This window comes from Martes martes, assembly GCF_963455335.1.
Source record: "Martes martes genome assembly, chromosome: 7".
Lineage (NCBI taxonomy): Eukaryota > Metazoa > Chordata > Mammalia > Carnivora > Mustelidae > Martes > Martes martes.
In genome coordinates this window covers 86,953,428-86,966,375 of record NC_137894.1, presented here as the reverse complement: position 1 = coordinate 86,966,375, position 12,948 = coordinate 86,953,428, and the positions used below count along the sequence as shown (strand labels likewise).

Below are 12,948 nucleotides of genomic sequence, written 5' to 3'. Positions count from 1 at the left end.
TTATGGTGGTATTTGAAAATCTGGGCTCTCCAGATCAGTGTCTTAACAGTCTTCTGTGTATCTATGCATTTAGGCCATCAGTTGCCACATGCATAGAATCTTTCACTCTAATATATAAAGGTACTAAATATATTTATTCATATATTCAACAAATGTTTATTGAATAACTACCATGTGCCAGACAGAGTATTAGGCACCAAAAATACAGAAGAAAAGAGAATAAAGCAATTCTTTCATGGAGTTTACATTTAATGTTGGGAAGATTAAAAAAAAAAAAAGACAATCATTCATCAGAGGACTATAAGGGCTATAAAGAAAAATAAAGCAAGACAAGAGGATAGGGATTGCAGGTATTATCTTGGGGTAATCAGGGAAAGATTCTTTGAAGCAACAGTTGAACCTAGACCCAGATGAAATGAAGGATTTAACCTTATACAGGGTAATACCAGTTCAAGGCAGAAAGAACTAGTAGAAAAGGCCCTGAGGTACAGTTGTGCTTGGCACACTAAAGATTATTGAGAAGGCCAGTGTGGCTGGAAGGTAATGAAGGAAAAAGAAAATGAATAAGCTAAAATTAAAGGCATAACCAGGAAAAAAAAAAAAAATGTAGCCAAAGTTCAGATCTTCCAGAGTCTTGTAGGCCACAGGCTTTGGATTAAATTCTAAATGTCACATGAAGGCACTTGGGAGTTTGCAAACAAGACAGAGACAATACCCATAATTTATGTTTTAGAAGAGGCATGCCACTGCAAACAAATGTGTAGGAAGTTACGTGGAAAGAGACTACTCATAAGGCTACTGCAATAAACCAGGCACTAATGATGATGGTTTAGATGAGACTCATAGTAGGAAAGGTATGAAAAATGGTCAGATTCAGAAGAAAAAGTGTTTCAAGATCAAATAACGTCCTTAAAAATGAACTGATGAGATATTACCCAATCATAAATTGAGCACTTTGAGTATCACATAAGATGAATATGCACTATTTTTAAGCTATTTTACTTGCCAAACAGCGAACTTATCAATATAATTTTTATTACCTGTGAAGTGTCATTTCATTTTCTTGATATAATTCGGTCATCACTTTAAGTTTCTGCTGAAGCTTTTGATTCTCACTTTCAAATTGTGTATTTTCTGACTGTAAAGATGCTTGCTCAGTCTGGAGATTTTCAAGATATTCTATAAAAAATTTTTAAAAATCACGATTAAAGGAGTAAATATTTGAGAGGCATATTAACACTTCATAAAGATTAAAATTACCAAAAATAATAATTATTAGTAAATGAAATTCCTTCCACAGGAAATGTATATTTTGTTCACCTAAATGCTTTTTAGTATTTTAATTAAAGAACTAGAAAAACTGTTATAATTTTTTTTATTACTCCAAGATTTCCCCAAATCTTCAATATTCTAATTCCAGCATCTAATTTTCAGTTAGGGTGCCAAAAACCAATAAAATTCTCAAGAAGGTTATGGAGATGAGAGTTCTAGAGAGAAATATTTTAGTTCAATATTTCCTCTGGGCACCTTTCAGTTGGTTAAGTGAATGCCTTGGCTCAGGTCATGATCCCAGGATCCTGGGATTGAGTCCCCTGTCGACTCCCTGCTCAGCAGGGAGCCTGTTTCTTCCTCTGCTTGTTTTCCCCTGCTCACGCTTTGTGTGTGTGTGTGCATGCTCTCACTCACAAAAATAAATAAAATCTTTAAAAAAAAAAAAAATTTCCTGTGAAACTACTTCTACATGATGAACAATGCCTATTTTTATCTAGTAAAAAGTTTACAGGTTAATACTTAACTTCTGGTCAGCCCTCCTTTTAAGCAAAATTTAGAAATATGTTATAAGTCAGACCAGAAATTTCAATCTTCTGATAAGAAATGGTACAAAACCACCCTAGCTTGATTCAGATCAAGACTGGAGAGGAAAAATACCAGTTTTAGCTTGTTTCAAATGCTAACCCACCTAAAAGAATTATCTATAAAACAAAAATTAACAATTTTAAGTAATTATGAGTGCTAGATAATTAGCACATTGTTATTAAAAACCTCATTTATCTTTCAACTTCATAACTCCACCTCTGACCTCCTCTAAGATTGAGGTGCCATCTCCCAAAACATGTATATAAATCATCACCACAAATCTTTTTTTTTAAGTAGGTTCAACACCCAGTGTGGGGCTTGCACTCATGACTCTGTGATTAAGAGTCACATGGTCTACGGACTAAGCCAGGCAGGTGCCCCCACCACAAATCTTAATGTGAAATTAACTGCGTGTAAAGAGAGCAGTTTCAAAAGTCACCAAATCATACTAACAAGCATTAAAAGTTTAGCAATCATATGTAATAGCATTCTAATTACTCTAAAGGCATATAATTATTCACATCTATTAATCATATATATCAAAAGGAAAGTTTAAAGTCAATATGCTAACATTAAATGATTTTAATGTGCATATGTCTTTCCACAGAAATTTTTAAATCTACATCACAAGAAAACTGTTGACCTAGGCTTTAAGCCAATGCCAAGAACAGTTATTTAACAGATATTAATGTTGGATACCATCTCTGGTAAAACTTGGTCAAAGGGATGATCTTTTAAAAGTTAACAGTTTTGGGGCGCCTGGGTGGCTCAGTGGGTTAAAGCCTCTGCCTTCGGCTCGGGTCATGGTCTCAGGGTCCTGCTCAGCGGGGAGCCTGCTTCCTCCTCTCTTTCTGCCTGCCTCTCTGCCTACTGTGATCTGTCTCTCTGTCAAATAAATAGATAAAATTAAAAAAATAAAAAATAAAAAAATAAAAGTTAACAGTTTTAATTTGCTACTTTTTAACATCTAAAACCATATCACACATATAACACTGAAATTCAAGATAAGTGTGGTTCTACATTTTTTTAAATAATATCATTTTTTTTTTTTTAAGATTTTATTTATTTGACAGACAGAGATCACAAGCAGGCAGAGGCAAGTAGAGAGAGAGGAGAAAGCAGGCTCCCTGCCAAGCAGAGAGCCCGATGTGGGGCTTGATCCCAGGACCCTGAGATCATGACTTGAGCTGAAGGCAGAGGCTTTAACCCGCTGAGCCACCCAGGCACCCCAATATCATTATTTTTATTTCATATGAATATAGAGGAAACTGATAATCAGACTTTACCACCACAAGCAAAAAACTCAGTACTAATTTTCCACAAATCAGAAACAAAAGTAAAAGTTAAAAAAACAATCAAATTGGGCCTTTCTTTAATTGATTCAATTAACAGTACCATTCTGTATAAAAAGATATAGATAACCTACCTGTAAGCTCTTCTTTTGTCTTATCTACTTCAGATAATTGAATGTAAATTTGGTTTCTTTCTCCTTCTAGGGTTTTTAAAGAAGTATTTAACTTCAGAGAATGGAAGAGAGAAAAAAACAAAACATTAATCAGTTACACCAAAAAAGGAAAAACAAAAAATCTCAATATACCACCCCAACCTTTTGAAGTTCTTTTATCACTCTGATGAAATTGTCACCTAGAAAGCATTAACCAACAATGCAGCTTCCTTCTTGAAAAGTTAACAGTCATTAGTAGTTGTAAATGTCAGAACAGAGACAGAGAAGATCAATAACTGATCCTTAAAAAGTGGCTATTTTTACTATATTTACTTTCAACACAGAAGTTTTAATTAAAGCAACCTTTAAACTACATTACCAAGCCTTCACAAAGCTCAGTAAAGATCAAGATACCACTAGTACAATGGAAAAGAGAAGGGATAAACCAGAAGAAAGTGAACCTAGCATTTACTTCTCAAATTAGGATATGGGGCAACAGGAATATAGGAAAATACTGCTATCAGAGGAAGAAGAATGCTCAAAGATAGAAACATGAGAGAAAATACACTAAATATTTTTAATATATTCCTTATCCAAAAACATTAGTGTAGACTTTAAAAATCTATATTATGATACATTCTAAAAATTAACAATATGAATTTCCAAACTTATTATAGAAAAGAAAGAAGCAATTGATAAAGAAATCCTGATCACTTCTGAAAATTTAGATTGCTTCTATGGTGGTAACTATAAAATGGGCTTTTAAGATAATTACTAAGGACATACAGATTTAACCTAAGTTCTATTTCCTTCTCTATATTCTTTATATTTATGCAGTAATGCAAACCTTAGCAGCATGAACCAACGTCTTCAAAGCTCCTTTTGGTTGATTATCTATAGTAAAAAATTTAAAAAAACGCAATAAATTGGGGAAACAGTGACACTCCAAAACAGACATCCAAGTGATTTTATTAGCTCATGCAACTAGAGCCTTATAATCACCCTTCTTGCTACAATAAAGAATTTGATATAAGGCAGGATAGCCTTGGACATGCTCCCAAGAAGCTAAATAATAAGGCACTGAAAGTACCACAATTTCATTTAAAGAGGTTCTTCACTACTCACTCCAAGAACAAATTTATAATAAGAAGGTCTCGACTATTCTTGAAATCTTTTAGCATACAAAATATAAGTGGAATTATACTCCAAATTAAAAGGACATTAAACAAATTTGCATTTTCTCATTACAAAAGGAATTGCTTCTTGTAAGATAAAGCAGAATAAAACAAAGCACATGTATTCACTTTAGGAACATAGTTTTCTTTCAGTGCATTAATGGTATCACCAAAGAAATTTCTAAAAAAAAAAAAATCATACCTTCTGCTCCTTAATATGTATTAATTATGCAGAGGGTAGAGGGAGAAAAAAGAGACCAGACACAAAGGTCAGAAGACCTGGGAGAAACTAGTAAAAGAGAAACAAAATACTTCTGTACTCTTTTTGCAATTTGTACAATCTTGCAATTTCCACTTTGTTTGTTGACAGCAATGTCAACAAAAAATTCTTTTTTCAAGTCAAAGAACTGGTTTGAAAATACAGTGAGCAGCTATAGTGAACCTAACTCCTGCCTGAGTTTCCAGACTGTAACCAGCAGTGGTGATATCAATTTGTGATGGACAGGATTAAAGTACTGAGCCATCTAATTAAAACATACAAACAAAAACCAATATCCTAAGGTATTCATCTACATAACACTCATTTTTTAAACTACCCACCCATTCATCTGATTACCTGACATGACAGGGAAAAACAGGCACTGAAATTATTATGATGCAATGTGAAAATGTACAATATATAAAAAGAACATGGAGGAAAGAAGCTGTAAGTCTGTCTGAGGAGTTTAGAGATATATTTACTAAAAAGGCAGTATTCTAACCGAAGCTTAATAATAAGGAATGGCGAGAGAGGGACAGAGAGAGTATTAGTGATAGATGAAGAAGATGTGCCAAAGCAGAATTGTATGAAGAACATGGTACACACAAAGAACAAATAGTCCAGTTCAGAAATGGGCAGAAGACATAAACAGACACTTATCCAAGGAGACATCCAAATGGCCAACAGACACATGAAAAAATGCTCAATATCACTCAGCATCAGGGAAATACAAATCAAAACCACAATGAGATATACCACCTCATACTGGTCAGACAACTAAAATTAACAAGTCGGGAAATGACAGATGTTGGCAAGAATGCGGAGAAAGGGGAACCATCTTACACTGTTCTTAGGAATGCAAACTGGTGTAGCCACTCTGGAAAACAGTATGGAGGCTCTTCAAAAAGTTGAAAATAGAGCTACCCTATAACCCAGCAATTGCACTACTGGGTATTTACCCCAAAGATACAAATGTAGTGATCCAAACGGACACCTGCACCCCAAAGTTTATAGCAGCAATGTTCACAATAACCAAACTATGGAAAGAGCCCAGATGTCCAATGACAGATGAATGGATAAAGAAGATGTGGGGGGTGTGTGTATATATATGTGAATATTACACAGTCATCAAAAAAATGAAATCTTGCCATTTACAACAACATGGATGGAACTATGGGGTATATAATACACTAAGCAAAATAAGTCAGAGAATGACAATTATCATATGACCTCACTCGTGTGGAATTTAAGAAACAAAACAGAGGATCATAGGGGAAAAATAAAACAAGATGAAGTCAGAGGAAGACAAACCATAAGAGACTCTTTTTTTTTTTTTTTTTTTTTTTTTTTTTTTTTTTTTTTAAATTTTTTTTTTTTATTTGACAGAGAGAGGGATCACAAGTAGACAGAGAGGCAGGCAGAGAGAGAGAGGAGGAAGCAGGCTCCCTGCCGAGCAGAGAGCCCGACGCGGGGCTCGATCCCAGGACCCTGAGATCATGACCTGAGCCGAAGGCAGAGGCCTAACCCACTGAGCCACCCAGGCACCCCCATAAGAGACTCTTAATCATAGGAAACAAACTGAGGGTTGCTAGAAAGGAGGGGAGTGAAGGAATGGGGTATCTAGGTGGGGATGGACATTAGGAGGGCATGTGTTGTAACGAGCACTGGGTGTTATATAAAACTTATGAATCACTGAACTCTACCTCTGAAACTAATAATATATATTATGTTAATTGATTGAAATTAAAAAAAAAAACAAACCCTTGAAAGCCAAAAACAAAACAAAACAAAGACCATGATGCACACAGGGAACTAAAAGAAAATACAAGAGACTCATGATTTTTAGCAAAAGAGGATGAATCACAACTTGACACTCAATTTCATACCATTTTCTGATTCATTCATTTCCAAGTCCAAGTTATCATCATTTGTTATGTCTTCTCCCAGCACAGCAGTCCAATCTTTCATCTTTATCAGGCGCTCAGTCAGCGACTTGACGTTTAGTAAAAAAGGGAGAAAAGAGAAAGAGGGTAATGTCTTTTGCCTACTGATTTACAACTTCTGAATGTGCAGTCACAGTTTAAAAATCAATCTATATAGATAACAGTACATGAGCCGTTATTCACCAGCTGATATTAAGATATGTAAATACCCTCAAAAACTATAACATTTATTGACTATTAAACTCTACAAGTTATCATATGATCTCACTAATATGAGGAATTTGAGAAACAAGACAGAGGATTATATGGGAAGGGAAGGAAAAAAAAATAAGACCAAACCAGAGAGGGACACAAATCATAAAAAACTCAATCTCAGGAAACAAACTAAGGGTTGCTGAAGTGGAGAGGGGGCTGGGAGGATGGGATGACTGGGTGATGGACACTAGGGAGGGCATGTGCTATGGTGAGTGCTGTAAATTGTGTACGACTGATGAATCACAGACCTGTACCCCTGAAACAAATAATACATTATATGTTAATTTAAAAAAAACCTTACAAGTTAAAAACCAAACCTGTTTATTCCTACTTTTTAATAGTCTATTTTTGCTAAATACATCACATGACTATAAAGTAACAAAATATTTTCTTATAGGACATTCTTCACATGCCACAAATCAAAGTGGCCATTAAATGAGTAAATTTTGTGTGAGGTCAACCAAATCTGCAAGTGAGACACATGATATATAAAAAGATCACAGATTTTACAGATCTGATTTTTTCAAGTTAATGACTACCTAAAGAGTTCAACTGAAATAAAGAAAAAAATATATATAACAGAATCTGAATTGCTACATTACAGGCTTTCCAACAGTCCTTTTTGAATTTTCTCAAAGAAAGATTTTCTAGCATCATACATAATAAAATGACTGTACCATATATTTCTGTGGAAGGACCCACCTAAAAACCCATTCTGGTTTATAATTTCCACCCTCCAATCTCTTCCCCCTTGAGTGTTCCAGGCATAAATAACATGGCTTACAGCTTTGACTGAACTTGAGATTAGCATCTCATTCTTGTTTTGTTTAGGAAGAATCCCAAGTTCTTCAGTAGGGTAAGTTTAGGGAAAAAAATAAAACAATATACCAAATTATGCATACAACTCCTAAAGCTAGAATCTTCAAAACATTCTTAGTAACAACGTAAACAGCATAAATATATATGTCTCAAGATGGTAACCTCCACTTTACTGCATAGATTACAGAATGTTAGCTTTACATCTTATTACTTAATACTCACACCTGAGTATCTATTTGCAGCTTGAAAGCACAAGATTTAAAAGAGCAGGCAAGAAAAAGGGCTACAATGAGGCAAACAAGGAGTAGGAAAAGGTGAACAAATACTACATAATATCAATTATTATATTTCTACCAGAGTCAAGTTTCAATTAGACTTATTTTTTGAAAACTATTCATTCTCTGTGAAAGTACATACACTAGCTAATCTAGGTATTACAGATATCCAGCCAGTACATATAATTTCATCTGTCTAATTTCTAAAATTCTTTCCAATTTCTTCTTAATAGAATTAGATATTATTAATATCTAATATATGATATATATTATAAAAGATATAATACATATTATTACATAATATATAATATATGTTACAAATCTGTAAGTCTTCAAGGAGGATTTGGGAGCAAGAATGACAATACTGGTACAAATTAAAATGAATGGCACTGGGGCGCCTGGGTGGCTCAGTGGGTTAAGGCCTCTGCCTTTGGCTCAGGTCATGATCCCAGGGTCCTGGATGGAGCCCCACATCGGGCTCTCTGCTCAGCGGGGAGCCTGCTTCCTCCTCTCTCTCTTTGCCTGCCTCTCTCTGTCTACTTGTGATCTCTGTCAAATAAATAAATAAATAAATCTTTAAAAAATAATGAAATAAAATAAAATAAAATAAAATGAATGCCAAAGAAGTACACATGCTCAAATTTGACCAAATAATTATAAAAGTGAAAGCTGCTAAGACAAAATTTTCAAATTTCAAAATTAGTACAAAATTCCAGCTGACTCACAGTCACTAAAACCAGCAGGGCCACTTACCTTAATCTGATTTTCTTTATCACACAGAACTTGTTCTGCATCTACTTTGAAGTCTTCAAACGCTATTTTCTGTTTATTAAGTTGATTCACTTGTTCTTTCAATTCTTCAGCTTCTTGTAAAAACTAAAGTTCAAACCCCCCAAAAAAACAGCTCATTATTTTTCATATTTACGTGTAGAGGAATTTCTTTATATATTTAGATGTATCATTAATAGGTATTATGCAACACAATGTGTTGCTGAGAAGGGAAGTGGGGAAGAATGAGAGAAGGAAAGAAGGGAATAAAGGGCAGGCTCCTGATTTCAAAGAATTTTCAAGAAAGACAATGTAAAATAAGAAACATTTAAACACTGTTCAACTGATTTATATTTTAAATTTATAGCAAATATAAGCCTTTCTGAAACATACATATTTGTTAGATTTGGTCATTTCTTACCATCCCTTAAGTCCTATTTTTTTTTAAAAAATCATGCGCTGTTTTATAGTTAAGATAACTAAACTTCCAGAGATACCATTAATCTGGAAGAGATTAAATTCTGCAAAATCAATCTTTTTTACGTATATACTTTTATAGGAAGTACTTTTTGAACATGACACAAAAGGTAAGTATAGATATAAAACACAGATTTGACTATATAACACTTAAAAGCTTCACAAATCAAAAAGTAGCACAAAATCTAAAAACAAACAAGTAACTAGAAAGGAATTCTTATAACATATGCAACAATGATTAATAACCTTAACATGCAAAAAGATCTTAGAAGTCAATAAAATAGGAAAAAAATGAATGAGCAAGCAATTCACAAAAGAAATGGCCCATATAAATATGAAAGTCCAAATTTATTAAATCTTTAAAACTCAATTCTATCAAACAGTAATTATTGGATTTCTCTGTAAAACTAAGGCTTCATTAGCATATTTCTTAGTACAAGAAAACAACTTTTTCTACACATGTATAACAGAATTAAGAGGACACCAACAGACTAAAAACAAATGAGGATTGAAGACAAAATTTTGAATTTTTGATTAGGTGGACTCCAGTGAGTTACTAAAGAAATATCCATACCCTGGATGGCTCAGTTGGTTAGGTACCTGCCTTCAGCTCAACAGGGAGTCTATTTCTCCCTCACCATCCACTGCTCCCCCTGCTCATGCTCACTCTCTCTAGCTAACTCCCTCTCTCAAATAAATAAATCAATAATCTTAAAAAAAAATAAGAAAAAAGAAAGAAACTGCATACCCGGCATGCAATCTTAAGAAGTTAGAGAAGGAGTGTTATTAGAACATGACATCAGTGAATATAGAATAGTTTATTTCAAAAACGTTTGTGATTAAAAAGGAATTACATGAAAGCAGGTGGAAAGAGTAAAACAACCTAGGGTTGCCTGGGTGGCACAGTTAATTGAGCATCTGACTCTTGATTTCTGCTCAGGGCATGAACTCCGGGTTGTGGACCAAACCTTGTGTCAGGCTCCACACTCAACGTGGAGTCTGCTTAAGTTTCTCTCTTCCTCTCCCTCTGCCCCTCCCAACCCCTCTCTCTCTAATAAATAAATCTTTTAATAAAAAAAGAAAAAAAGAAGACAACCTAGATGAAATTTTTTCAAGCTAGAAAAGGCCAGTTTTTATTACAACAGAGCAATTTTAAATAAGGTTTACCACCATTTTCTCCTGAAATCTACTAAATTGAAAGTAAACCTACTAAAAGACTTAGGAAAAGGAAAAAAAGCAGCAGCATAAACCCACAAGGAAAAAGAAAATAGCAATGAGAAAAAAGTAATTCTAGAAGTAGAAAGTAGCAGGACATCTGGGTGGCCCAGCTGGTTGAGTGACTCTTGATTTTGGCTCCAGTCCTGATCTCAGGGTCTTGGGACTGAGTCCTACATCTCGCTCCCCACTGGGCTTGGAGCCTGCTTAAGATTTCTCCATCTTCCCTCTACCCCTCCCTCCAACTCACTCTCTCCGAAAAAAAAAATGTAGAAAGAGAATGAAGTATAGTAAAAGATTTAGCAGACCAGGGGTTCCTGGGTGGCTCAGTGGGTTAAGCCTCTCCCCTTGGCTCAGGTCATGATCTCAGGGTCCTGGGATCAAGGCCCCCATCGGGCTCTCTACTCAGCAGGTAGCCTGCCCCCTCTTACTCTGCCTACTTGTGATCTCTCTCTCTGTCAAATAAATAAGTAAAATAATAATAAAAAAAAAAAAGATTTAGCAGACCAGCAAAGCTGAAATCTACTCAGAAGATGGGAAAGTCCAAATGCAGGTTGATTTAACACAACACAAAATGCTCATAATTTGGGGGCACTAATACTAGAGGTATAAGTGGGACTGAAAAGAGAAGGACTGCCTGAAAGTATGTACAAAAAAAGTTAGAAAGTCCCTCGTGTTCTCCCTGCACATATATAAATATACACACATACACACACATTCTTACTCTCCATTCATCCCTCCCTCCCACTCTCATCTTTCACATGCATGCACACACGCACACACACATACTTACACATACATACACATCTGGCAAAAGCTTAGAAAGTTATTCTCCAGAGAGGCAGAATATGAAACTCTCAGACACATGCCCCAGGTGAAAGTGTGAGTAAAATATTGAAAACATACAAGTATTAAGTGAAAGATGACTTACTAAATAGTGACAAACCAACAACCCTTACCTCTCTAAGCTGCTCATCTCACTGTTGGCAAATGGGCTTCTACCTCTCAAAAAGGAATGAGGAGGTATCATCCCTATGGAAAATGGTCTTCAAATGCCAACAATTGGGGATCTTCCAATGAAACATCCTAGGCAGATTACCCTATAGAAGAGCCTCCCAATAACACACACAGAGCTTCCAATTAGACATGGAGAGTTTCACTATCAAATGAGGAGACTGCCGTGAATCACCTAATACTTGACTTTAAAAAGAAACTCTTAGATAAAAGACACAACCAACACAGAAACTAAAGGAAACAAGACAACTCAGGGAACTGAAAAACACTTCAAAAAGAAAAAATAAAATAAAATAAAATCAGCAAGATAAGAACATGGCTTGCATAAATTAAGAAGAGGCATAAGCAAAACAAAAAGAACACTTAAAAGTGAAAAATATAGAAGAATAAGTCAATAAAACTTCCATATAAACAAAGAAATCAAAGAGGACATCTTCAAATAATTATTGTATAATCATATAACAATCCCCCAAAAAAGCAAGAAGTAATTTCCCAGAACTCAGTCAAGAGCAAGAGTTTCTAAACTAAGAGTATCCAACAAATGTATGAAAAAACACCACACATCATCATGACATTTTGGAGAAACAGAAACAATGAAAGATACTAAAAGCTTCCAGGGAGGAAAAGAGCAGATCACAAAGAAAGATCTGGGAATCCAAATAGTATGTGAGTTCTCAAAAGCAGTACTGGAAAATGAACAGTGGATCAATAATGTCAAAATTTCAAGAAAAAAAAATATTTCAACTCAGAAGATATCCAACCAAAATGACAATGTTCTCAAGAAGATGTAAATTTTGGGGGCACGTGGGTGGCTCAGTGGATTAAAGCCTCTGCCTTCGGCTCACGTCATGATCCCAGGGTCCTGGGATCGAGCCCCACATCAGGCTCTCTGCTCAGCAGGGAGCCTGCTTCTCCCTCTCTCTCTGCCTGCCTCTCTGCCTACTTGTGATCTGTGTCTGTCAAATAAATAAATAAAATCTTAAAAAAAAGAAGATGTAAATTTTCAAAAAGTTAGCATCTACATCTCTTTCTCAAGAAGCTTATCAAGAGAATTAACCACAAAAGAGCATATCTTATATAGAGAAAATAAAAGATCCAACACAGAAGAAAGACAATGGGAGTGAAGTGAAATCTCGGGACAGCAGAAGCAGTAACAGACCTAGAGAACAAGTTCCTATCAAACCAGGAGGATGGAAGACCCCAGGAAGGATTGCTTCAAGAAAAAAAAAAAAAATCAGTATATTAACAAAGCACTTGAATGCATAAATAAGATATTCAGCATCTCCAGAAGACAGATATACAGACAAGTATATAGGAAACAAAACAATTACCCTAGAGCAAAGAAAATGTTGGGTAAAACAGAACATTTAGAGCACATCATGTGGCTCAGTTGTAACATTTTTTTAAAAAACTGCAAATAATGTAATCAATGAAAAATTTTCTCACG

General features: G+C 35.0%; 1 protein-coding gene across 11 annotated transcripts in view; it reads right to left on the bottom strand.

Moving 5' to 3' along the window:
- The window catches only part of MIA2 (MIA SH3 domain ER export factor 2), an 86,427-nt gene that overhangs the window by 30,415 nt on the left and 43,064 nt on the right, over nt 1-12,948 (bottom strand). For all 11 annotated transcript variants that reach the window (XM_080809094.1, XM_080809097.1, XM_080809098.1 and 8 more), the window contains 5 exons: nt 8,781-8,903; nt 6,622-6,727; nt 4,149-4,195; nt 3,284-3,374; nt 1,041-1,179 (listed from right to left, as the gene is read on the bottom strand). In XM_080809094.1, coding sequence (XP_080665220.1) covers nt 1,041-1,179; nt 3,284-3,374; nt 4,149-4,195; nt 6,622-6,727; nt 8,781-8,903 — 506 coding nt within the window. The remainder of the gene's footprint in view (nt 1-1,040; nt 1,180-3,283; nt 3,375-4,148; nt 4,196-6,621; nt 6,728-8,780; nt 8,904-12,948) is intronic.